Genomic DNA, 25,791 nt, shown 5'->3' on the forward strand with positions numbered 1-25,791 from the left:
ACATCTGTATACATGAACTAAAGACCTTTTATATACAACATCTGTATACATGGACTAAACTTTCATATACAACATCTGTATACATGGACTAAACTCCTTTCATATACAACATCTGTATGCATGGACTAAACTCCTTTTGGTCCTTCTCAGTCTTGTCAGTTTAATTTGAAGGGTCCCTATGATGACAGAGAATGATTTCCTTCCTCTGGGTTATCCCTGTCATCACCGTCACCCATGTAGGGATGACTATAATCCCAAGCAGATGCAAGGCAAGGCTAGAGAAAGAGCTATGTTGGCTTTGCAGTGGAACTACTCAGGGTAGTTGGGAAACTCGTGTGTAAGTGAAGTCTGAAAGGCTGTCAGATGTGCCTTAAACAAAGACGAGACAAGGAGTGTTCAAGGCGGAGGGCACGGTGGATGCTGAGTTCAGCTGAGTAGATGAAATTGGCCTGTGACAGGCTGGAACAGATTTATCTGTTGACCACTGTAAGCCAAATGTCGCTGCTAAGTTTTTATCTTCAGGCTATGGCTCTGATTGGTTTTAGAGAACAACACAGTCAGAGCTGCATAGTGGGAAAAGTTGCTCTTTGGGGTCACAGCACTAATGAACTGCATGAAAAAGGAACACAGGGACCATATTCAACAGTAGGGAAGGCAAGGGCGTAATGGTGAAATGCAAGGGGGTAATGACATTGGGGAATTAACCTACCATCAATGCAATGACACATTTACAGGGAACAAATACAGAAGAGGCAAGATTCTGGTATGAACTGAATGACGTAACGATTCTCAGACGGAAAGTTAAGGCCTTGGAGTCATATGTACAGTCTTCATTTGATTATTGATTGATTGACTGACTGATTGATTGACTGCATGGGAGTGTGGCTGCATAAGGTGAAACAGAGAAGACACACTCCATGTTGGACCCACTGAGCTGGAGTTACTTGGGATTCAAAATGGATATTTAAACACAGTCTGACTTCAATGTCTCCCCCACAAAAGCACCAGAATTTTTACTACACTTTTTCTGGCACATAAGCTATACAAAAGGCAATTACACAAGAAGCACCATCTTAGGGAAGACCCGAGGTAGCCGCTTACCTAACATGTTAAAGACCCTGGACTACACGGTGGGATAGAAGTTGTGGGAGAAGCCTACTTAGAAGTGATACACTTTTTTCATCACAGGAAAAATGCTAGCATGAATTGCTTGATTTTTTTTTTCACAAAGCTAAATTGTTTTTTTTCTTTGTTTAAGCCACCCACAAGTTGTAATGCAAACATTGAGGATCAAACCCTGCTAGGACCTGTCAAACTTCTAGTCCGAAGCTGGGATGGGGTGGTGAACACCTGTAAGATTAGCACTTAAGAGGCGGAGGCAAGAAGATCTCCATGGGTCCCAAGCCAGCCAGGGGGTCATGGTGAGACACTGTCTTAAAAACTAACCAAACAAATAGACTGTGTCTACCAGTTTGCTTCCCAGCCTATCAGAGACACCGGGACACTATAGCAATAAATCCTCCATATAACCGAATCCAACGCAGTGTTTCCAGGAGGGAGCCATTTGAACACACCCAGACACAAGTAACAGACCTATGACACTCGGGAGGCAGAAGTTGGTGAATCATAGCCTGGAACCACTGCTAAGTCCAAAGTCAACTAGTTTACACCATGAGTTCCAGGCCAGTCAGGGCTACAAATGAGGGCCACCCCCACCTACCGCTCCCGCCCACCCCCCACCCCCCCAAAAAACCTAGAAGAAAACAACCAAGCCCTTCACACTGGTCTTAAGTGGTCTCTGGTTTCAATTGCTTTTTTCCTGTTCCTGGTACCTGAGGACTTTTACCTACGCTAGCGAAATGACTGATGAGCAGCCAGGCTTTCCTTGATTGAAAAATCAAGTTAGTATTTTTAATCTCCATGTGTTTGATATTACACCCATAAACACAAAGCCTTATTACGCTGGGTGTGGCGAAAGCGGATAGGTTCCTTCCAGTGTTTATAAACGAATACGCCTTTAATAAAGATAAACTAATAATTGTTTAAAAGAGCCTAAAGTGATTTGCAAGTGCCCAGAAGCAGGGTCAGTTTATGCAGCGATCCCAGGACACACGCCCTGGAGACCCACCCACCTCTCCCTACCAGACCACCCACCCTCCCGAAGCTGCTCGGCTTCAGCTGCACTAGCAGTCTCCGGCGCGCATGCGCGCCCCGAGCTCAGCGACCCGGGCGCACAGCCTGCGGCGGCTCAGTGATGCGCCCACATCTGGCCGTCGCCCCGCAGCCGACCGGCGGCTTAGGGGGCCCCACCAAGAGGCCCCACCCGCTCCTCTCTCCACCACGGCCGGCCCATACCGCTCTCTTCACCCACCTCCCAGCGGTGTGCGTGGCTTCTCCGCTCCGTGCGGGCCGGCACTGGGCGGGGCGTGGGCGGGGCCCGAAGTGTGGGCGGGGTGTGTCTCTAGTCGCGGGCAGAGGAAACTATTGAGGTCTAGCCCTAGGCACTGTTCTCTGAGTAGCTGAGCCCTAAAGAGCTGTTTTAAAGCTGTTTTGCCACCTTGCGGTAGAATATTGCTAACGTTTTGAACCGGTGCCCCCAGTAATTTGAGTTATTGCTCCAGATTAGGCAGGCAGACCACAAACATAAATTCTACAGGAACACTACTAGCATTTATTGTATGGCCTTGGAAAAAGTGAAAAACAACATAATGCCCCACCCCAGGAAATCCACATCTCATTCTGAAATGTGTATGGCAGCAAGATTTTGCTGAAAGGACCCTGATATAGCTGTCTCATGTAAGGCTATACCAGTGCCTGACAAACACAGAAGTGGATGCTCACAGTCAGCTATGGGATGGAACACAGGGCCCCCAATGGAGGAGCTAGAGAAAGTACCCAAGGAGCTGAAGGGGTCTGCAACCCTATAAGTGGAACAACAATATGAACTAACCAGTATCCCCAGAGCTCATGTCTCTAGCTGCATATGTAGTAGAAGATGGCCTAGTCGGCCATCATTGGGAAGAGAGGCCCCTTGGTCTTGCAAACTTTATATGCGCCAGTACAGGGGAATGCCAGGGCCAAGTGGGAGTGGGTGGGTAGGGGAGCAGGGGCGAGGGGAGGGTACAGGGGACTTTGGGGATAGCATTTGAAATGTAAATGAAGAAAATATCTAATAAAAATTGAAGGAAAAAAATCTGTATTTCTTCCCTAAAATAGCGAAAAGTTATTAATATTCTAGTTGTACCGGGGCGTGGTGGTACGTCAGTAATCCCAGCACTCAGAAGGCTAAGGCAGGAAGATCCAGAATTGGAAGCCATTCTAGTCTACAGAACAAGTTCCTGGTACGCAAGCCAGGGCTGTGACTCAAGGGTTAACATTTAGGGATGCAGAATAAAGGAACACAAGGCAGGAATGAGACCAAAATCTCACCTCAACAGATGAGACTGTTCATTCACACAGCATCTTCCCTTGGAGATGGAGGGTTGTGTGAAGAAGAGGGAGCTGGTCAGGGTTCTTATGGGTGTGGGTGAGGTGCTTGGGGGGGGAGTAAATGCAGATCAAAGCATTCCTGAGAAATTCATGACCCTCCTTTTGTTGCTCTGGGCTATCTTGACAACTGTCTCGAGAAACAGTTTTCTCCGTGAGATACAGATGTGGCTGACTGGTAACAGCTGAGCAGTGGCATCAACACAGTCTCAGGACAAAGTCTGGTTTTCTGCATCCAGAACATTCTATCAGCAACATCTCACCCTCCCCTTTTCCCCTTCCCTACAGATCCCAGATGTTTGTAGAAGAAATTCAAATCACAGAACAGCAGACCCAGACACCTCTGTTAGGCAGAGGGGCCAATGGCCAACCGGGGTACAAATGTACAGCAGGGAAGCAGGGAACTGGACCCTGTGTAGGGGGAGGCAGGACAGAAAGGGAACTTTGAAGGGACTCTGGAAACCTTCAAGTCAGTTGTTGAAATAGGAGGGCGTTTATCAGGCTGAGTGTGACTGGCAAGTCATTAAATAGCATTGAGAGAGAGAGGAGAGGCATTATCACAGTTCCTTAGCTGCAGCACTGGTGACATTTGGGACTCTCCATTCTTCGCTGGGGCTGTTGTGCCTCGGGCTCTGTCCACGAGCTGAGGCCTGTACTCACTATGCTGTCTCCCCATGTTTTATTTTTGGAGACAGTTGTCATTACAACGGCCAGACCAGCCTGGAAAGCACAGGTCTGCCACCTCTGCTGGGATCCTGTGTGTGAACCACTAGCTTGACAACCAAAAATGACTTGGTTTTGGAAATCCCTGGAGGGAAGGACAGAGCCAGGTTCAATTCCCAACTCCCTTGTGGCAGCTTACGACTGTAGATTTCTCCAAGGGGGTCTCACACCTTCTTCTGGCTTCTGAGGGTACTGCACTCATGTGATGCATAGATACACATGCACATCAAAATAAATAAATCTCAAAGGGGGGATTAAACAAAAGAAAGAAGATATCTGGGGAAAGGAGGGCGTGGTAGAGACCACCTGAGGTGGAGAACAGTCCAGCTGAAATATCCAAGGATGGTGTTACGGACTGAGCATGCAGTTCATCCACAGTACATGCTTAGCAGACATGGAGCTTTCAATCCCTAGGCTTCACCAACACTCACAGCTTGAATCTGAGTTATCCCTAAAGCTTTTGTTTAGGATGCCTGGTCTCTGGCTTGAGGCACTATTCTGAAGCCTGGCAGAAGCAGGTAACTACTGAGTCTGTGAACTTATACCCAGCACGGGAAAGCAGTACCCTCCCTCCATCCATCCATCCATCCATCCATCCCTCCCTCCCTCCCTCCCTCCCTCCATTCCCCTCCATTCTTCCCTCCCTCCCTCCATCCACCCCTCCCTCCCTCCATCCATCCATTCCCCTCCATTCTTCCCTCCCTCTCTCCAGCCTTCCCTTCCTCCATCCTTCCCTCCATCCACCCATCCCCTCCATTCCTCCCTCCATCAGGCCTTCCTCACCACGGTGGACTGTATTCGGAAACTAGGTCAAAATAACTCTCATTTGTTTCTGTCAGGTATATTTTATCACAATTAAAAGTAAGTAATACAAATTTAGCAATATATTTCAAAAACTAAGTTTAAATTTGGTTACTGTGGTGAAATGACATTTCACAAAGCAGTTTTTGTTGTGGCACTAAGGTTTGCACCCAGAGCCTTGCACATCAGGCAAGTACTCTCCTGGGGGCACATCCTGAGACCCCAGAACATTGTGAGGAGCGGGTTTGGCCGCATCCCCAAGATGGCACCCCGGACTGCCACCAAGTCTAACGGCTGACAACTGACTTCCTCATATCCCTCAAGATAGCCACGTCCATTAAACTGCACTGCACAGATGCACCACGATGAAAGATCAGATGATGTGATGAATGTAGTCCTGTGCCAATGAATTGTGCCTACGTGGAATAGGGTGATGGGGAGTGGACTAGAGGGTATAAAAGGGGATGGCCGAGAGAGGTCGGGGGATCTTTTTACTGCACATAGTTATGTTCCTGAATAAACTGCTTTGAGAAGGACATCGGTTTTGTCTCTTCTTTTCTGATGGTTGGAGACGGTAGTGACAGAACATATTTGTTGAAATAAATGCCATAGGTAGCTGACTATAGCCCCACAGTAGGGTTCTAAAGTCAGTCCCATCATTAAATAAGTCATTCAATGAAATGTCATTGGAACATTGTACTGGCTGGTTTTGTGTCAACTTGACACAACTGGAGTTATCACAGAGAAAGGAGCTTCAGTTAGGAAACTGCCTCCATGAGATCCAGCTGTAAGGCATTTTCTCAATTAGTGATCAAGGGGGGGGTGGTCCACTTGTGGCTGGTGCCATCTCTGGGCTGGTAGTCTTGGGTTCTATAAGAGAGCAGGCTGAGCAAGCCAGAGCAGGCAAGCCAGGAAAGAACACCCCTCCATTGCCTTTGCATCAGCTCCTGCTTTCTGACCTGCTTGAGTTCCAGTCCTACATCCTTTGGTGATCAACAGCAGTATGGAAATGTAAGCCGAATAATCCCTTTCCTCCCCAACTTGCTTCTTGGTCATGATGTTTGTGCAGGAATAGAAACCCTGACTAAGATAAACATCATACATATATATTTATTATAAACATATTAGGAACAAAGTCAACATAAAAATATAAATTTATATAGACTACATTTTCTGATTATGCTTCTTTAACTGTAAGTAACTAGTAAAGTGAAGCAGCCAACATTATATTTTAAAAACACAATAAACAAGCTACTGGAGTTCACCTGTATCATACTTAGGCATGTGGACAACTTCAGACCTACTATAAAGTGGTGCACATGCACGGCCACAGGAGTAACACAACTATAACTGCTCAGGCCTTGGGACTGCTATTCCTCTTCTGCTACGTCGGTCTCAAAGAACAGAGGGCACAGTGCCGCATTAGGGCGGCAAACAAAAGCATCCCCTCCCAACTCCGACAACTGCTCCAGGGAAGACACAGAAGGGTCGTGGTCTTTTAGCATGGCTGGCAGCTGTAAAGTCTTGTCTTGAATGCGTCGTGAGCGTCTCACTGGTGTCAGGAACTTTAGCTCTTTAAATGTGGAATTTTTATCATGTTGCGTCTTTTTCATACTGAAATAAACCACAAAATTATTCAAAAGCATGTTCAAATTTATCTTACTTTTGCAGTTTCTTATAACGTACTTCTGTGTAGGACCTGTGTGTCAGACTCTTTAGAAAGGAAGAGGTACCCCAAGTCCCTAGAAGTGTATTTGTTGTTACAATCTGTATAATGTGGACACTTGAGTACCTCTAAAGTCTGATTTCTTAATTCCAAGCCCTCTAGCTATTAACCGTAAGATGTCTTAACATTGAAAATGCCTGGGGAAGGACCCAGGCTTGAATCTCAGCCCCCACATAGCAGCTCAAACTGTTCACTCCAGTCTTGTGGAAATTCCACACTCTCTTCTGGCTTCTGTGAGCACATCATTCATGTGGTACAAAGATACACATACAGATACACCCACACACATCATCAAAAATCTCAAAAAATGTACATAAAGCAATGCCTGGGAAAAGCTGTGGGTGGTACAGACGGCATGTGGTGGGAAACAGGCTAGCTTTTGCAAAGTGACACCATGCAGGAAAGAATAAAGCCCATGTAGTAATGAAAAGGTCAGGTGTCCCAGTGACATTTTCTCATCCTGTCTGAAACAGGGTGGCCTGAGTTAGACTCTGATCCACAGCCATCTGCCTGCCACAGTCTCCCAGTGTGACGTACTTACCCATGAGCCACATATTCAGGGCTCTGAGTTTGACCCTTAGCATCATCACTCGAGCATGAAGACAGATGGCACTCCATTTTAAACATTTACCTTTGCAACCGAGGTGTAGAAGATACATTATATCGAATTATGCAACCTGCTTCAGTTTTTGAGTCTGGGGTTGTTAAATCGTTGGTTGGATCTTTTATTTTTTTGTCTTGTTCGTCTTCATAAACCTCAACTTTTCCATGACCTTCATCCTTCTCTTCCAGTTTTCCTGACCCTAGATTAGCGTCAACATTTACTTCTTGGACAGGTTCCTTGGTTGCATGAGCCTCTTCAATATTTTCTCCTATAGAAAAATTGAAGATTTAAACTATTTAAACAAAATGTCAAAATGACAGTACAAAACTACATTGTCTAATCATTATGTTTCCTATGTATACACTTCTGACAACAATTTAACAAATATTCAATATCCCATGTGCAGAGATATAAATTTAAGAATGGGCCGGGCAGTGGTGGTGCACGCCTTTAATCCTAGCACTTAGGAGGCAGAGGCAGGCGGATTTNTGAGTTTGAGGCCAGCCTGGTCTACAGAGTGAGTTCCAGGACAGCCAGGGCTACACAGAGAAACCCTGTCTCAAAAAACAAAAAAAAAAAAAAAAAAAACAAAACAAACAAAAAGAATGGAACCATTCCAGTTCTTAAAGAGTATGCCAGGAAAGACACAGTTGAAGGACAATTAACTACTAAATGACATAAAACAGTGTAAGCTAAGTAAGAACAAAGGATAGCTGGAACCTATAAAAAGGAATGAACTAGGTTAGTTTTATGTCAACTTGACATAGGCTAGAGTCACTTGAGAAGAGGGAACCTCAACTGAGAAAATGCCCCTACCAGATTGGTCTGTGGCAAGCCTGTGGGGCATTTCTTTTAATTAACGATTGATGTGGTTGGCCCCATCCAATAGGGAGTGCTGCCCCCCTGGGTGGGTGGTCCTGGATGAGCAAGCCAGGAAGCAGCACTCCTCCTGTCTCTGCAACAGCTCCTTCTCTGCTTGAGTTCCTGTCCTGATTTCCCTCAGTGATAAACTGTGATGCACAACTATAAGCTGAAATAAACCCTTTTCTCCCCAAGTTACTTTTGGTCATGGTTTTTACATAGCAATAGAAACCCTAACTAAAACAAGGCATTGTGCTTATGGTACAGGGAGACAGTTAGGGAAGGCTTCAAAAGTCATATTTCGAATGGTCTTGAAAAGTAGTATTTGGTAAGACCAAAAAGATAATCTTCTAATGAAACATAGAAGAAAGTTAATCTAACCTGAACAATTAGTGTTATAGAAAGGAGATGGTGATGAGCTAAGACTGGAAGACAGGAGCTGGACTATAATGAACATTATATGCAAGAAGTTGGGGTGGGGGAAATCACTGAAGACTTAAGATTTGGTTGCAATAAACACTGGCCCAGAATGAAAGGACAAACCTTGATGCTTAAAAAAAACCAAGTAGTTGATACATACTTAAAAAGTTAATCGAGATTTAGATGCGAAGGAAAGTCTAAATACGAAAACTTGAGACTGGACGTAATGGATATATAAATGCAAGTCTTTCTTGGAATGTCTGTCTGGAGAAGTGTGTCAGGGGTATCCCTTTTAAAGTTTCTTGCTAAGAACTTATTAATGTCAAAGAAGGCTTTTTTTCTTTTCTTATTTTAGGAAAGAAAAAAATAGCGGGAATTAGGAAGCAATGAGAAAAGATGAAGTTCAAAATAAAGCAGACTAGATTTGAAATTAGAGCCTCACTATTTAGCCCTGACTGGCCCAAAACTTGCTATTTAGATCGGGCTGGCTTCTGTTTCCCAAGTGCTAGGATTATAGGTATGAGCCACCATACCCAGTTATACTTGAAAATCTGTTTGATTTTTATGTCTGGAAGATTTACTTTTTACTTTGTCTCTCTGTGAGTTTGTGTGTCTGTGTGCGTGTGTGCATATGGAGTTGCCTGTGCCGGACACTAGAGGAGTCAGGTCCCCTGGAGCTGAAGTGACAGTAGACTTGAGCCACCTGACATGTGTGCTAGGAACCAAACACAAGTCCTCTGTGAGAGGAGCAAATGGTCCTCATTGCTGAGCCATGTCTCTAGCCTCAAGATGTAAAATTCTTAAAAGAAATCATATTAAATCCACTGATGTAAAAAGACCTCTGGCCTTAATTATCAAGAATTATTGAAAGATTCTATTAAAAAATGTCAGAAGCATGCTGTGTTGCTATGTTTAGGAGGTAAAGTAGGGAAAGGGATGTGGAACTCTTGAAACACTTAAATTCTCAGTATGTAGCACACACTGCATTAGTACTACAGATGCAATGGTCAGGAGTATTAGCGACCGCCTTTGCCCATCGAGTTTACAGCTTAGAACACAGACAAATGATTTAACAAATACTCAAGTACAGCAGACGTTGGATAGGGGAAACGGAGCAAAACACCTCATGTAGGTTAGATAGACTGTGGTGAAGGTGTAATAGCTGATTTCTGGGAAGGTTGAGGACTGAGATCGAAAGGCTAAGCAGGAAATAAGAAAAAGTAGGCGGGCATACAGCACACTGAAGGGAAAGGTAATACAACCCCTCTAGAAAAGGAGAAAATCTCAGAAAGGCAGAAGACAGACAAAGCCAGAAGCTGACAAGAGAACAGCAGGGCATCCTGCCTGCAGTGCTGACGTGATTTTAAAGGAGCAGGCAACTTAAATTAGAAAACTAGTGCTACAGGCCAGGAGAGAGCAAAGGTGATCTGGACCACCGTGCAGTATGAGAAGTAAAGATGGAAAGAATGGAAATTAAATCATCTAAGGGATACTTAGAAAGTTAAACTGAAACTGACTGGCTAGGAACAGAGAAGTAGAAAGATTGCAAAATACAGGTTATTTAAGACAAACATCATGCCGAAAAGCTGGAAAGATGGCTCAGCAGTTAGAGCGCTTGCTCTAGCAGAGGAGCCAGGTTTGATCCCCGGGCCTCCACATGATTCTGCAATTCCAGTTCCAGGGGATTCTCCACTCTTCTGACCTTCACAGGCAGCAAGCATGTACTTGGTGCACATATACACATGCAGACAAAAGACTCGATAAAATAAGAAATAAGTCTAAATTAAAAAGTCACCTGCAAGATTCTGCCATGATCAGTACTTATTTAAAAGAACAAAAGCATCAGGCTTAGGAAGAACATCATGTGCTCAGCTCCGTGTGGATGAGCTTGGAGTGCCTGAGAGACTTAACAGTATCTATTATTATCAGCATTTTCTCAGTTAATATGTCTTGTATTTCCCACATGAGGTTCTTGTCACGTAGAATTCACTTTGATCAGTAAAACCAATTTTATATTTGAGTATTATAAATTTCAGAACAACAAAGTTTTATGGTAGCTTTTTTCTATCTAAATACTACTAATAATTTATCTGCTCAAAAATATACTAATATTCATATTTTAGGAAAGAAAAAATAAGAAACTGAATTCAATGTAAATGACACTTCTAGAGCCAGTAAGAATTACAAGCAAGACTTCAGAAAAATCTATGTATTTGTTTGTTTGTTTGGAGACAGGGTCTCCCTATGTGGCTCTGGCGGGGCTGTGCTGGGACTAAAGGTGTGCACCACCACACCCAGCTCAGAAGTCTTATTTTTATTTCTCTCCTTAAGGGATGACATTAAATTGTTCTTGAATTTTACATGTCATTTGCTTCTGGATTTCTACCCTCTTATTCTTTCTTGTATAGTCATTAAATTTGATTGATAGATACCATCAGATTATATACATGTTCCAGATGTTCCTCTGGACATACATTACCAGGCCCTAAAATGATGCTGAATTAATCACTCCAACAGAAAGAAATGTAACCTCCTGGTCAAACTAACGAAACAGCATTACATTATTATATCATTAGCATATTAACCCTAATGAACAGAACTTTTTAAACCTTGCATATTAATCAGAAACTTACACAACACACTTATAGTTCAGAATGATCACTGCTTTTATTTCAAGTTTTGGACTTGATTTACATCTGTGAATGTTAAAGCTGATTGAGTGTCTTACTATATAATCAACCTTCAAATGTGGAATCCTCCAGCCTCAGCCTTCCATAGCACTGGGATTACAGGAACTTAACTACTATATCTAGCAATGATGTTCTAAATAAATTTTCTTTCTTTTTTGAGTGTCTAATTAATTTATTCTACAACTTTGAAACTTTATCAATATACAAACTATCTATAGTCCAGAACAGATAAGCTAAAAGGTCTTTACTGATTATCTCATCAAATAGCCTCATTAAAAAGAAAAGAAAAAATAGAAAAGAAAAGAAGAGGAAAGGAAAGAAAAGAAAAGAAGAGAAAAGAAAGGGCTGGAGAGATGGCTCAGTGGTTAAGAACACTGACTGCTCTTCCTGAGTTCAATTCCCAGCAACCACATGGTAGCTCACAACCATCATGAAAAGGGCATCAGATTCCCTTTTTTGGTGTGTCTGAAGAGAGCTATAGTATACTCATATACAGAAAATAAATAGATAAACCTTAAAAAATATTTATGAAAGAAAGAAAGAAACAATGAAAACCTGATGTGCTGTGATTAAAGCTATAGTATTACCAGCCCTATGGTGCCCCACTTTTAAGACAGAAATCTAAGGCCCAGAAAGAAACTTTCCATATTCAGTGGTAGACAGAGATTTTGAGCTAGTTTTTTGAGACAGGGTCTCACTCTGTATGACCAAGGCTGGCCTGAACCCACGATCCTCCTGCTTCAGCAGCCAAGAGCTAGGATACCAATTCTTCTCTTTCAAGACAGGGCATTCTTCATTCAAGGCAGCCTTAACAATCCCCCTAGCTTAGCCCCCCGAAACTGCCAGGATCACAGGTGTGAGCTATCACATCTGGCTTTAAATGTCTACATAATATAGACATGTATTGCATTTCAGAAGCAGGTAAACAGAAGTACGTGGAGAAGACCTTATGTAAACAAAAAAGTTAAATGAAACAAATGGGAAACCGAATCAGTACATCTTAGTAAAATCACAAGCCATCTGAAAACTTACCCAAATTGACTTTTTCTTGATTCTTCGTTGTTAGAATATCTATGATTATATGTCGCATCTCTTCAATAGGCTTAAATTTAAAAAATATTTTTAACAAAGAAAGAAATTTACATGGTCAAAAATTAGGTTATATAAATAAAAAATATTAGAAGAATTTTCCTATTTTTAAGATAAACATTTGTTGTTAAGATTGAAAATGGTGGGCTGGTGAGATGGCTCAGTGACTAAGAGCACCACCGACTGCTCTTTCAAAGGTCCAGAGTTCAAATTCCAGCAATCACATGGTGGCTCACAACCATCTGTAACGAGATCTGATGCCCTTTTCTGGAGTGTCTAAAGACAGCTACAGTGTACTTATATATAATAAATAAATAAATCTTTAAAAAAAAAGATTGAAAATGGTTATATCTTTCAACTTAATAGAATAAGAAAATGAACTTAAAGGACATAATTTCAATAACAACAACAAAAATCCCCTAATTTTTAGGTCTTTGATAACTAATGCTTGCTCAATACAAATAAAAGTAATGAATAGATGGAATCCTATCATATATTCAATAGCTGATCAAATTATCTAACAAGCTCTTTTGAAAAATTAAATTCTAGTTGTATTTTGTGTCTCACATTATTAAATTCTTCTTCTTCTTCTTCTTCTTCTTCTTCTTCTTCTTCTTCTTCTTCTTCTTCTTCTCCTCCTCCTCCTCCTCCTCCTCCTCCTCCTTCTTCTTCTTTTTGAGACAGGGTTTCTCTGTATAGGCCTGGCCTGGCCTGTCTGGAGCTCACTCTGTAGACCAAGCTGGCCTCGAACTCAGAAATCCACCTGCCTCTGCCTCCCAAGTGCTGAGATTAAAGGCATGTACCAACACTGCCTGGGTCTAAATATCTTTTTTAAATTTATTTATTTGTATGTATGAGTACTCTGCATGTACACCTGCATGCCAGAAGAGGGCATCAGATCACATAGATGGTTATGAGCAACCATGTGGTTGCTGAGAATTGAACTCAGGACCTCTGAAGAGCAATCCATGCCCTTAACTGCTGAGCCATCTCTCCAGCCCCCTCTCTGAATATCTTGAGCTTGTCAACCCAACATATTTCACTTGTTCAAACTGTACTACCTGATAGACAATAAAAGCATTCACTATGTTCCTCAAAGCCACCATGCTTGCTAATATAAGAATATTTATAAAATATAATATAAAATATAAGCCCTGGCTCATAGTCCCAGTTTCAGAATTCAGTTCTAGAACAATCAATCCTATTTTCAATTTCGTGGCTAATTTTGCTTCTTGTTCCTGCCTTTGTCTCTGCCTCGGTGTCATCTCTGTCTTTACTACAGCTTCCGCCTCAGCCTTGGCTTGCACTTTTGTATCACTGCACCAGGGCCACCATTTACTTTTTGTAATGTCCTTTCTGTTCCATTATGGGTCATGCACAAGAGGTATTTTGTGCTAAAATATTCTCAGTTTCATTAAATTTATATTTCAGCTGGTATCTATTTTCTACACTGAAATCCACCAAGTCCTCTGAGCCTGTGCCCCTGCTCTCCTACTGAACTCCACCAAGTCCTCTTGTTTCCTTTCAATAGCCGTCTGGACCACACATAAAAATCACAATCGGATCAAGCTGCACGATGATATGCTCCAAAACCACTTGGAATTGTTTGCACTGTAAAACTCAAGATTGGTACATTGTGATCTTACCTGAGCCCCTGCCAGAATGGCCTTCTCATAGATTGAGATAATATTTTCAATAGGACTTGTGATTGGTTCAATACGTACAAGACATATCCAATATTTAACAAGTTTTTTGGCATCTGGAATATTATGAATCAGGTCATTCAATGTAGCTAAAATTTCTTCTTTTGGGCATCCCTAAAATACCAAGAAATAAAATGTGAGCTACAAACTATAAACAATAATCTGACGATGATCAAGAATAGTGAGCAATATAAAAGGCTGACAGAAGGAGCTGGAAACATGACTCAGCAGTTGAGAGTACTTGATGTTCTACCACAGGATCCAAGCTGGCAGTCCTTACCACCCATGCTGGGCAGCTCACAACTGACCATAACCTCCACAGTCAGTGGATCTAACACCTTCCAGCCTCTGCTGCCATCTGTGTATGTGTGGCACACAGAAACATTGCAGCACATAAATAACAACAACAACAACAACAAATCTTAAAATTAAAACATTTCTAAATCATAGAATGTATCAAGATAAAGACTCAACCAAGAGGGCTGGAGAAATGGCTCAGCCTTTAAGAGCACTAGCTGTTCTTTCAGAGGATCTGGGTTCAATTCCCAGCACACACATGGTGGCTCACAACCATCTTTAACTCCAGTTCCAGATGATCTAGCACCATTTTCTAGCCTCTACAGGCACCAGGAATGCACATGGACATAAGTACAGACAAAATAGCCATACACATTAAAAAACAAAGAAACAAACAAAAAAGACTCTACCTCATTAATAAGGTTCAGGCATTCAGAAATTGTTTTGTTTACTTTTTCAGTAAATAATCTCTGCTCATCTTCTTCTGCCATGGTAGTCCAAAAGGACCCAACTGGGTTTTCACTTTGCCCCTTTGGCTCAGCCTGGGCGACTACTGAATGAGGAGGTCGTTTTAGCCCGTTTCCTTTGCCAGTTCTCCACTCAGTCATCTGAGCTCTACAACCAGAAACAGCACATAGACATTACTTAGATTTTGATGGCGGCATCCTGCCAAGTGGAGTAGTTAACTACAGTTCAGATCTGGGCTTGCGAGACAGCTCAGTAGCACTAGCCACTCTTCCAGAGGACCCTGGTTTGATTCCCAGCACCACATGGTACGTTACAACCATTTCTAACTCCAGTTCCAGAGGAGCTGATGCCCTCTTCTGGCCTCTGTGGGCACTAGGAACACACATGGTACAAAGACATACATGCACATAAACCACCCATACACAAATCAAAACAACCTCAAGTCTACCCATAGTTCTAAACTGCTGGCGCACATCTGTCTGCAGAGGTAAACTCTTGAACAACAAGATTAGATATATATTTTTTAGAACTGGGGAGACGGCTAAGAGGTTAAGAGTGCTTACTGCTCTTGCCAAAGGACCCAGGCTTGGTTCCTTACACCAACATCAAGAGGCTCACAACCACCTATAACTACACTTCCAGAGGAGCCAATGCTCTCACACATATAAAGAAAATAATAACACCTCCCCCAAAAGAAGCCAAGATTAGGTTTTTAAGCGAATAAATTATAAGTATTTCTCAACTGTTTTTAATTGTCCAGCTGAAATCAAAAGCAACCAGTAAGCCACACTTAAACACATCACGTCTTGGTCTTGTTGTTCCATACATAAATTTGCCTGTGAGGCAGAAAATAATAAATTAAAGAAATTCTAATACATTCAAGGAAGTTACAAAGCTAAATTCACAAATGGTAAATTCTACTGAAAACTAAGAAAACAAAGGGAGCTTCATCTACTCACTTCCTCTCTGCTGTGGTGTCCTTGAGCTGAGCTGATCTATGAACACTCGCTCCTGCGATCGTGTATCTGCGCTGGTCTGCATCTTTTGACTTGACCACCACTCTGGTGTTAGATGAATTAGTCCTGGTTGCATCTTTAGATGTTATGCTTCTTGGTGGGGCCTTGTCTCTTTTTGTGTCCTGAGAAGAACTGGCTTTGACAACAGACACAACTGGTTCTGATCGATGTGACTCCTTTTCAAGCAACCCTTTTCTGACTGTAACCTTGGCAAGGGGCCTGCTGAGGCCCTGTTTCGCAGCTCCGTGAGTACTACTGTGGAGGCTTCGGATAGGTGGTCGCACAAGTGTGTCCTTCGACGTGGTGCTCACAGGTTTAGGGTATGCAGGCTTGGAGGCAGCAGCTGTATTTGAGGTTTTTACACTGACAGTGTTCACAGGCTCACACTGAGCCTTCGTGGCTTTAGACACAGTAGTGGGAAGTTTCTTGGTTGTTGCAAGACTCTCGCCTTTGACACTGGGAAGCTTTCTAAATGAATTAATCTTAGACTGAACAATCTGGCCATGATAATAGCCAAGCACTCGCTTTTTAGACAGGTTAGCGTCTTGTTTGGGCTTCTCCGCAGTCATCTGCATGTTTTTATTGTCTTTATGGTGACATGACTGGTCTAATGTCACAGTCTGAGCTGGCAAATCATCTCTCGTTGATAATAACTGCACAGCTTGAACATTATCCTTCAAATTATGTATTTCTGAGCTGGTTACTTCTCCAGCTTTTAATGGAATGCAGTTTTTCTCAACTGTACTTCCAATATTTTCTTTATCAGCCTAGAAGAGTTAAAAGAAATAAGTATCTCGGAACCCATTTCTTCATAAAGAGTGCTGGAAGGTCTGAGGGCTAGACATGTATCTTACCACTTCTGTTTTGAGTTTCACAACTTTTTTCCCTTCTTGGACCTGATCCTCAGACGTCATCATTTTCTGATTTCTATTAATTAAAAGAAAAAAATTACTTCTGTACAAAGGAAATGTGCTTTCAGGGAAGAGGCAAGAGAATATTTAATAACTAACTTCTGAGCCCTCTTGCGCAGACTAAGCAAATGTCCACTGCTGAGCTCATTCAAGGCCCCAGGATCTTAAACTGTAAATTGAAGCAAGAAATTAAGATTTGGTCATTCTAAGCAAAATACAGTTAATGGAGTAAAAAGATGGGTTTAAAAGTCTCAGCCCATATATTTTTTTTTTTTTTAGCTATAGACTAGTATATTTGACTACCGTTAGCAAAATGATACCAATTGCGTATAAAAATCAAGGTAGGAGCCGAGCGGTGGTGGCGCACACCTTTAATCTCAGCCGCCTTTAATCTCAGCGCTTGGGAGGCAGAGGCAGGCAGATTTCTGAGTTCAAGGCCAGCCTGGTCTACAGAGCTCCAGGACAGCCAGGGCTATACAGAAAAACCCTGTCTTGAAAAAAAACCAAAAACCAAAAACCCAAAAACCAAAAAAAAAAAAAAACCCAAAAAACCCAAAAACCAAAAACCAAAGTCAAGGTAGGAAATAAAATATTGTCATTTAGACACTAAAACAGAGCCACAAATTCAGTGTATGCTAAAATGTGTATATGGTGTTATTTGGTGGAACTGACAAAATCTGTTATTTCTATAGCTAATAAAACTTTAATTCCTACCAACTACAAAGTAAAATTAATATCCTCAAACTCTGCTTTTCTATCAATGAAATCTACCCACACAGAGGGCCACCTAGTGTCCTCAAAAGTCAGTGACTCAAGTATTAGTCACACCTGAAAGATTCTTTGTTTAGTTTTGCTTTTGTTTGTTGAGACAGGGTCTCTCTATTTAGAAATCAGCTCTGGAGACCAGGTTGGCCTTCAAGTACACAGATCCCCCAGCTTCGGCTGAATGTCACCACACCAAGCCTTAAAAGATTCTTTTATTGCAACATCTAGGCTACTGTTTTATCAAACAACTGGGCGCTGTAGCCTGAAAGACACATGGAATTATCCATCTCAGCTGCAGTGGTACCAACCATGATCTGTACTTGGGGGCAGAAGAAACTCAAGTTTGAAACTTGAGTGTTTAGAATGCACTCAAAACCAAACACTGATGTTGACAGCACAGCATAGCTCCTAAATCAGTATTTCAGTACATATACAGACACTTTGCTCTAAAACTCTATCCTCTTGGACACGTGATGGCTCAGCAGATGCAGGTGACTGCCATAATTTGATTCACAGAGCCCACACGCCTGAAGGCTACTTTGGCCTGCACATGTATACAGTACCTTGAATACACATACACAAGTAGGTGTACAAAAGTTAATTGCTTCCCTTTAAGAGTCTAAACGTACGTGCAAAACAATGAATGAGTGCATCACCCACATAAAGTAGCTGCTAGTACAAACTGAGATGTGCTTAAAGTGTTGACACACACCACAACTTTGAAGACCGGATACCAAAAGAGAGGGTATAATGCCATAATACCTTTTCTTTGTGGTGCTGAAGAGTAGCTAGCATTCTACTACTGAAATACATTCCCAGACCTCTTAATACTTTTAAATATCGCATGTTGAAAATGATAATATCTGGAATCATAACTGGGTTAAGTGTTAAAATTCATTTCATTTTAAAGTTAAAAGTGGTTAGTAGGAAAGTGAACATTACAAATGAGGTGCATGATAGGTTCTTAGTACAAAACTCTAATGTAATTCTCCAGAACCGAATTAAACTTGACCTCACCTGGATAGCTGACTTTCTTGTTTGTATGGAAACACTGTTTTTCGTATTAACAGATATTCCTTGAGTTTTTGTTTCCTTTGTTCTAGAGAGGAAGGAGCAACAATGTCAACTTTAGTTAAAACATCAAATATGGTTGAGTTATTTTTCTTGGAAAAATTATTCTGAGATAGTGTTTTCTATATTGATATTAATGAAGAGGAAATTCAAATTAATAGAATTGGTATTATAAGTATTGCTAATGGATTTGCTTAGGAGACATTAAATCATACAAAGTCCTGGCCTACTACAAAAGTACCTGTGCTCTTAACCAGTAAAAACGTAACTCTGCCAGGTGGGCAAGAGGACCCTGGGTAACAACTATTTGAGAAAAAGAGAAAAAAAAAAATAAACATGTACTTAAATAGTTCCAGCAATATCTTTGCTATATCAATCTCCCATCTGCCTAAGTGGCCAGACTCAGTTTCTTAATTGTCCAAAGTGTAACCTGGAGCCAAGACCTGAACCAGACTTAATGACAGCACATATAAAACGCACTAGCCTACAGTGTATGTAAGTTATTGAAATCTTCTCTTCAACGCCACTTCTTTGGACATCAGCCAGAGCTGGACAAGTGCTATTAAAGAGCATTTCCTTCATTAGTCCCTAAGTCAGGTATGGAGTGATTCCTCTCTGGGAAAGCAGGTGATTTCTATAACAAATCTGGAGGTTCCCAGTGTGACCTACAGAGCTGGTGCCTCTGTGCTGCTCGAAAGGGTTCACATGGCTGGAGAGGAGTCCTGAGAAGAGAGCCCCCCCCACCACCCCCACCAGTTTTTCTAGTACTTTCTCTGAGGGCACTCCAAACTCTGCAGACTCTGATCAATGGTCCAGGCTCATTCAGGGCCAAGAAAAGCTCACAGGAAACCAGCAGGATACGGCAAGTCTGGCCTCCAGGTCTCAACCAGGCCCCACCTGGGAGAGAGGGTTCAGGACCAGCCCTAAGGAAGCTTCCTAGGAGAGCTGACAAGAAGGTTTCCCATTAAGAAAACAGTGGGAGGGAATGGTGTGACCTTGGATTGAAAGTGTAAGTGAAGGTCCTGCGTGTTTGGCAGCCAGGAGTCTCCTGCAGAGATGTCCTTTTTCCCCAAGCAGGGGAAGAACTTTCTTTGAGAAATTAGCTGCCTGTTCAGCTGGACTGTGCCATATAAACCAGACTCCACTTTCACCCTGAAGCCTGCTCCATCTGTGCTCCCAGAGTAGAGCTGCTGGCTCGGCTCTGCGCTCTCTCTCTCTCTCTCTGGGTGTGTGTGTGTGTGTGTGTGTGTGTGTGTGTGTGTGTGTGCGCGCGCGCGCATCTGACACAAAAGGTGCAATTAAAACTTAGGGCTCCTCCTTTCATAAAGAGGAAGGCATTTTGAATCTTGCTCAGAACAAGAAAATGGCTCTGGGTTTTTTAAAAAGAAAGGAAAGGCTCCTTTGGCAGGTTACTGCATAGTCTTCTCCACCGAGCCCTGCCTGAGTTAAACACTAGCCAAGACCTCAGGCATCCTGGCCAGTCAGTTTTTCTGTGCTGTCGAGCCCTTCAGCTGTGGTCTCCAGAGGGAGACTGAAGGTCTTAACTCACTCTTTGCACCGAATCTCCAAGCCTGCTTCCCCTGAGACAGTCTTTCTGTTCTTGGTACTGACTCCTCTGCCTTATACCTGTGGTCTGCCTTACCAACCCTGGTTACTCTTTTGATTTTGTTTCCACTTTTCAGTTATAAAGACATAGACAAACTAAGGGGGGGGGGAAATAGGTGACAATGTTTCCTGAGGTCCCTCAGATGTCTGTTTTTTATGTTTAATAAGTTATAATAACTAGAAGCTTAAAAGAGCCAAATGAGAAAAATAAACTAGAGGTTTGACCCACAGAGAAACCAAGCCCTTCCTGCATCATAGAATCATTCTATTCTGTATAATCAAGACCTGTAATTTGATGTCTTCATACTCACTTCATGTTCTAAGTGTCTGCCCCCATCTACAGACACCCACAAACTCCTTATGGGTATGCAGATCACTGGCTTCCTCCCTCTTATAGAGAAACAAATACCTTTTGGGTATGGGTAATGTTGGAAAAGTCCCAAACTGGCTCTGGAGGTGAGATTTGGCCTGCACACTTCAGGCTGTCCCCTGACTCTGTGACAGGAACAGAACAGCCCAGGAAAAAAGTCATTGTGTGCTTGAGAACAGGTAAAAGGTAAATTACACCCAAAAGAGGCTACTATTATTACTTAGCTCATGGTATAAAAGTGCCTACAATAAAGTAGATGATGGGAAACGCACACTTGGGGAGGATCTCTCAATAGTAACTCCAGCACACAGAGCCCCCTCAGTCACATTCGGTTAGAGGATGTACACATGAAATTAAACCTCTATATACTATGTAAGTCACAAAGGGTGTCTTATGTTTTCTGTAAGGTTTGCCTGGAAACTTACAGGGCCTAATGTCTTAACAGTATGCTCGTTCACAGGTAGTATTAATTTATTGCATTACTCTACATGTGTAATTTGGATTCAGCTTTCCTTTATTAAAGTGATGGTGCATAATACTTCTAGCTAGACAATGGCCATCTTCAGAACTCCAGCTGTGTCTATTAAAATAATCACAGCTGGGCTTGTTAAATGTTAATATCCCTTCAAGGAGGAGATAGGCAAGGTCAATGTACCCTCTCCTGAGTATCCAGACCCAACCGCATGAGGCCTCAAGGTTTCTAGAGATCGTGTATAAGGACTGGGAAAAACTGGGGGGCGGGGGGCACTTATGTAGCTTGGGAAAGCTGCTATACTTAGTGGGTAGAAGCCTCCGGGGAAAACAGATATACACACACACACACACACACCTCTTTTAGGAAAATTTCTTATAGCAAATGATAAATTTATTCGTTATGGTTATGTCTCATGGTATTTAATTTTTTGCTTGTTTCTTTTTGATACGGGGTTTTTCTGTGTAGCTTTGGCTGTCCTGGAACTCTCTTGCTAGGCCTGGCTAGCCTGCCTGCCTCTGCCTCCAGAGTGCTGGGATTTAAAGGTGTGCACCACACACCCAGCTGGATGTTTACAGTGTTTAAATTGTTTAGCCAAGGTGATTCATATGTAAAGGTTAAGATACCTGCCTGGTTCTGGGACTATAAAAATAGTTTGCCATTTAAAACTGCAATCACAAATGTTTAGATCTCTCAGTACTCTACCCTCCCCCCCCCCCCCCCCCCCGGTTTGTTCTTGTTTATACAGAACGATCTCTCATTCAAGATTATTGCTCTCTCTAAGTCTTTCTCAGGATCAGAAAAGATATAAATTTGAAGTTATATCTCTAGTAAAAAGGTTAAATTCTTTTAGATAGAATAAATCAGATAAATAAAAAGAGACAAATCCATAAAAGCTTAAAGTGAAGTCAGAGTAGGTCTGACTATGTTATAAAGGACTTATAAAGGATGACTTAAAGACAGTACACTCTCAGTGGTTACAATGACTGTCCTGTGGATACGGGGTAACAAAAGCTAACTCATGCTAACATCTCTAAGCTGACTTAGAGATGCATGTCTTGTCCTGTGTGTCTCTGCTAACTTTGTTAAGCTTTAAACATCTGGAGAAATTGCAGTCAGAATTAATTGTACACCTGCTATTCTTAGGTCTCCTTGTGACAACCAATCCTCCTGTTCTCCGCTATAATTACTCTTGTGATAAAATAAGCTACTTAATATAAAAGATCTTAGAAACTGACATAGATTTTGTAAAACTACACTATACTGGATAATAAGTTCCCAGTTCTCCATGGACTGAACTTATCATATAAAGTGTATTACCTTGATATTTAAAGAGCTTCGGTTCAAAAACTGTCATTTTTAAGGCCAGAAATCTTACCAGAGATAAATTACCTTAGCTTACAAAACCCTAATCTTGTGGGAGTTGCCAATTTATTATAAATGTTAAAACAGAGGTAATCTGGGGTGATAACACACGCCTTTAGTCACAGCGCCGGGGGCAGAGGCAGGTGGAGGTCTACGAGTTCAAGGCCAGCCTGGTCTGCATAGTGGATTCCAGGACATCCAGGGCTATGTAGAAAGGCTGTCTCAAAGTAAAATGAAAAATAAAAGCCGGGCATGGTGGCGCATGCCTTTAATCCCAGCACTCGGGAGGCAGGGGCAGGCAGATTTCTGAGTTCAAGGCCAGCCTGGTCTACAGAGCGAGTTCCAGGACCGCCAGGGCTACACAGAGAAACCCTGTCTCAAAAAATCAAAATAAATAAATAAAATTAAAAAGTAATTAAATATACTTTATGTGTCCAGAATTGTGTTTGTAGTCACACTAAGTACAAATGTAATTCATTCAGAGACAAGATGGGAGGGAGAGACCAACTTATATCCCACATTATATAATCTTCTGTAATATATTTTCAAAATTAAACTTGAGCAGGTAATGCAAAGACAGTTTAATATAAAATACTATTCAAAATAGGTACATTTAAAAACCAAACAAACTAGTTAGGGAGAATTAAATGTTCAAGTAAAATGGGTTAAACTGACCAGACACTTGCACGTCAGGTTTGATGGGACCTACAATGAGGGTGGTCACAGTAAGTTGCACAATAACCTCTAAGGATTCATGGGGAAATAAGACTTGCCAGTCTGCTGCTCCTGTCTCCTAGTGTGCACACCAGGCCAGGAAAGAGATGGGGGACTATTAAGTCTAGCCACTTGGTCAGGTGGGTGGTCGACACAGCAAAGATGTAGTTAGAATTATTGCCAGTGATTTTCTTTTCTGTTTAAATTGTTCAAAGTGAGCTGGGCGTGGTGGCGCACACCTTTAATCCCAGCACTTGGGAGGCAGAGGCAGGCAGAGGCAGGCAGATTTCTGAGTTCGAGGCCAGCCTGGTCCTGGTCCACACAGTGAATTCCAGGACAGCTACGGCTATACGGAGAAACACTGTCTCGAAAAACCAAAAAAAAAAAAAAATTGTTCAAAGTGTAACCTGGGGCTGGGATCTAAAAGAGATTTAAGGATGAGAGTAGTGTAAAATGTACAAGCCTACCTCAGGAAGCAGAGGCAAATGGATTTCCTGAGTTCAAGGCCAGCCTGGTCTACAAATCAAGTTCCAGGCAGCTAGAGCTACCGAGAAACCCTGTCTCGAAACAACAACAAAAACCAAAACGACAAGAAAGCACCAGTCTAAAGTGTTTATAAAGCTACTGAAATCTTTTATTCAGGGCTGGCTCTTCCTTGGGTGTTAGCCAGAGCGGACAACTGCTACTAAAAGAGCTTTAAGGAGTCACCACTAAGGGTGTGGAGTGACTCCTCCCTGGGAAAATAGATTATTTCTATAACAACACAATAGGAAATTTCTCAATTTAGACAAATGATCCCATTAATCAGGAATTACATGCAAGGTGCTGTTTTAGGTTTACTATTGCTGTAATGAAACACCCTCACCAAAGGCAACTTGGGGAAGGTGGGTTCGTTTACTCACATTTCCACAGTACAGTTAGTTCATCATCAAAAGCAGTGAGGGCAGGAACTTGGTGGCCATGAAGATGAAGGAGTGTTGCTACAAGCTTGCTCTGCCTTTTTTTTTTTTTTTTTTTTTTTTTTTTTTTTTTAAATTCTCATCTTTTTTTTTCTTTTTTTTTTTTTTTTTTTTTTTTTTTTTTAAATAGCACTCAGGACCAACAGCCCAAGGGTGGCACCGCCCACAATGGGCTGGGTCCTCCCTCTCCAATCAATCACTAATTAAGAAGATGCCCTACAGGCTGGCCTACCGCCTGCCTGATCTTGTGGAAACATCTTCTCAGTTTAGGGTCCCTCCTCTCAGGACTCTAGCTTGTGTCTAGTCAGAATTTAGCCAGAATGATGCTCACAACTGCTCTGCAGTAAGAATGCATTGTCTGGGCGGAGGCTAAAGCTCAATAACACAACATTTGCCTAGCATATACAAAGCTCTGAAGTTCATCCTCCTAAATAAGTAAACAAATAAATAGCATCAAATGTCCTAAACGAGTGAAAATTGCAGGGAACACCATTTCAATATAGGGTTCCAGAAACAACGTGTAGAGATGTGATACCAGTCGCCAAATTCTGACCAACTGACAGAAGTTTTCCACATTCCTCCTGCAGACCATACAACTCTATTTTTCCAAAACGTCCAGGACATCATCAATCAAACGGTCCCAGCCTCACCTCTACGTTCCAAGCACAGAGCTTGAAGAACCCGCGAGGTGGCGAGCGCGCGCGCAGGCGCAGTCGGGGGTCCGGCCAGCCCCGCCCGCCCCAGACCCCCGAAGAGAAACCGCTGGCCCCGGCAGACGCGCCACCCTCGGCATCGGCCCGGGCTCTCAGAGAGAGTTAGCGTCCGAAGCCCCGTGCCGTCGCTCACCTCGGAAGGCCGGCTGGTTTCGCCTGGTCGGGGGCAGCTGCAGGTCCCGGGGCACCGGCAAGGGATTCCTCGCAGCCCTGCTAAGGCAGCGTTTCCTGGACTCGGCCATCGCTTACTGCTCGCGCCTCGGCACCGGCGTGGATTGAACGGACCAATGAGCGAGGAGGGGCGGGGCCCGGGCGAGGGGCGGGGCCGTCCCAGAATCCCGAGAGTTGGCAGCCGGCTAGAAATTTCAAAATCGAACCACTCTCTCCCAACTGGAGGGATGACGAGCGGGCTTGTTGAATCCTCAGGATGTAGCAGGACTAGGCTTGACAAGTCAGGACATGTCTTCAGACACAGCCCAGAGGAAGCCAAAGGACAGCAGTGGCTGCAGCTGTCAAATGCTGGTGCGCTCCTTAGGGCTAAGGCTCATTGCTTTCTCTAAGGACCAGTTCCCGAATGATCATTGGAACTGCGTAACAGAATTATATATATGCATTTGTGGAATGCAAACAAGTGTAGGAGACAAAAGAAAAAGAAAACTGAGGATAGAACTCTCTGCTCTTTCAAGGCAGGATATAATTCTATGAAGATATACCTACTCTATTTTATAAAAAGATAAAGGAGAGAAGGAATGTGTTTTGGTGGATGTGTAGGGGAAGAGTGTGCCTCTGCGGGCCCATGGGTATAGTATAGAATAGAGTTTACTCAGGGAATGGGGAGAGGAGTTAAGAGGGTATTAGAGACAGAGAGAGTAGAGGAATAGAGGCTGGCCAAGAGCACGTGGAGAGAGGGGGGAGTAGGAGAGAGAGGACAGAGCAGGAGCAAGATGGCAAGAGAGAGCAAA

The 25,791-nt window shown here is 42.7% G+C and overlaps 2 protein-coding genes across 2 annotated transcripts in view; both read right to left on the minus strand.

Annotated features, from left to right (window-relative positions):
* The window catches only part of Nek3 (NIMA related kinase 3), a 28,767-nt gene extending 26,347 nt beyond the window's left edge, over positions 1-2,420 (minus strand). Inside the window, exon 1 of the mRNA XM_021219507.1 lies at positions 2,372-2,420. The gene's annotated coding sequence lies outside the window, so the exon portion shown is untranslated. The remainder of the gene's footprint in view (positions 1-2,371) is intronic.
* A 3,682-nt stretch (positions 2,421-6,102) lies between these two features.
* Ckap2 (cytoskeleton associated protein 2) lies at positions 6,103-25,098 on the minus strand. Its single transcript, XM_021219325.1, has 9 exons — positions 24,963-25,098; positions 18,578-18,659; positions 16,739-16,811; positions 15,828-16,651; positions 14,811-15,015; positions 14,047-14,217; positions 12,344-12,413; positions 7,368-7,608; positions 6,103-6,624 (listed from the first exon to the last, which is right to left on the minus strand). The coding sequence occupies exons 1-9, from the start codon at positions 25,069-25,071 to the stop codon at positions 6,381-6,383; spliced, it is 2,019 nt and encodes a 672-aa protein (XP_021074984.1). The 5' UTR covers positions 25,072-25,098; the 3' UTR covers positions 6,103-6,380.
* Positions 25,099-25,791: the final 693 nt, after the last annotated feature.

Source organism: Mus pahari, chromosome 19 (genome assembly GCF_900095145.1).
Source record: "Mus pahari chromosome 19, PAHARI_EIJ_v1.1, whole genome shotgun sequence".
NCBI classification, from domain to species: domain Eukaryota; kingdom Metazoa; phylum Chordata; class Mammalia; order Rodentia; family Muridae; genus Mus; species Mus pahari.

What these genes read in the sequence shown, in the direction of transcription:
- Ckap2 (XM_021219325.1), bottom strand. Translation starts at nt 25,071, where the DNA reads ATGGCCGAGTCCAGGAAACGCTGCCTTAGCAGGGCTGCGAGGAATCCC. An exon ending in CAAGAAAGTCAGCTATCCAG is followed by an intron (nt 16,812 to 18,577) that starts GTGAGGTCAAGT and finishes TTTAATTAATAG; the next exon opens with AAATCAGAAAATGATGACGT. An exon ending in GACACCACAGCAGAGAGGAA is followed by an intron (nt 15,016 to 15,827) that starts GTGAGTAGATGA and finishes TTCTGGTTGTAG; the next exon opens with AGCTCAGATGACTGAGTGGA.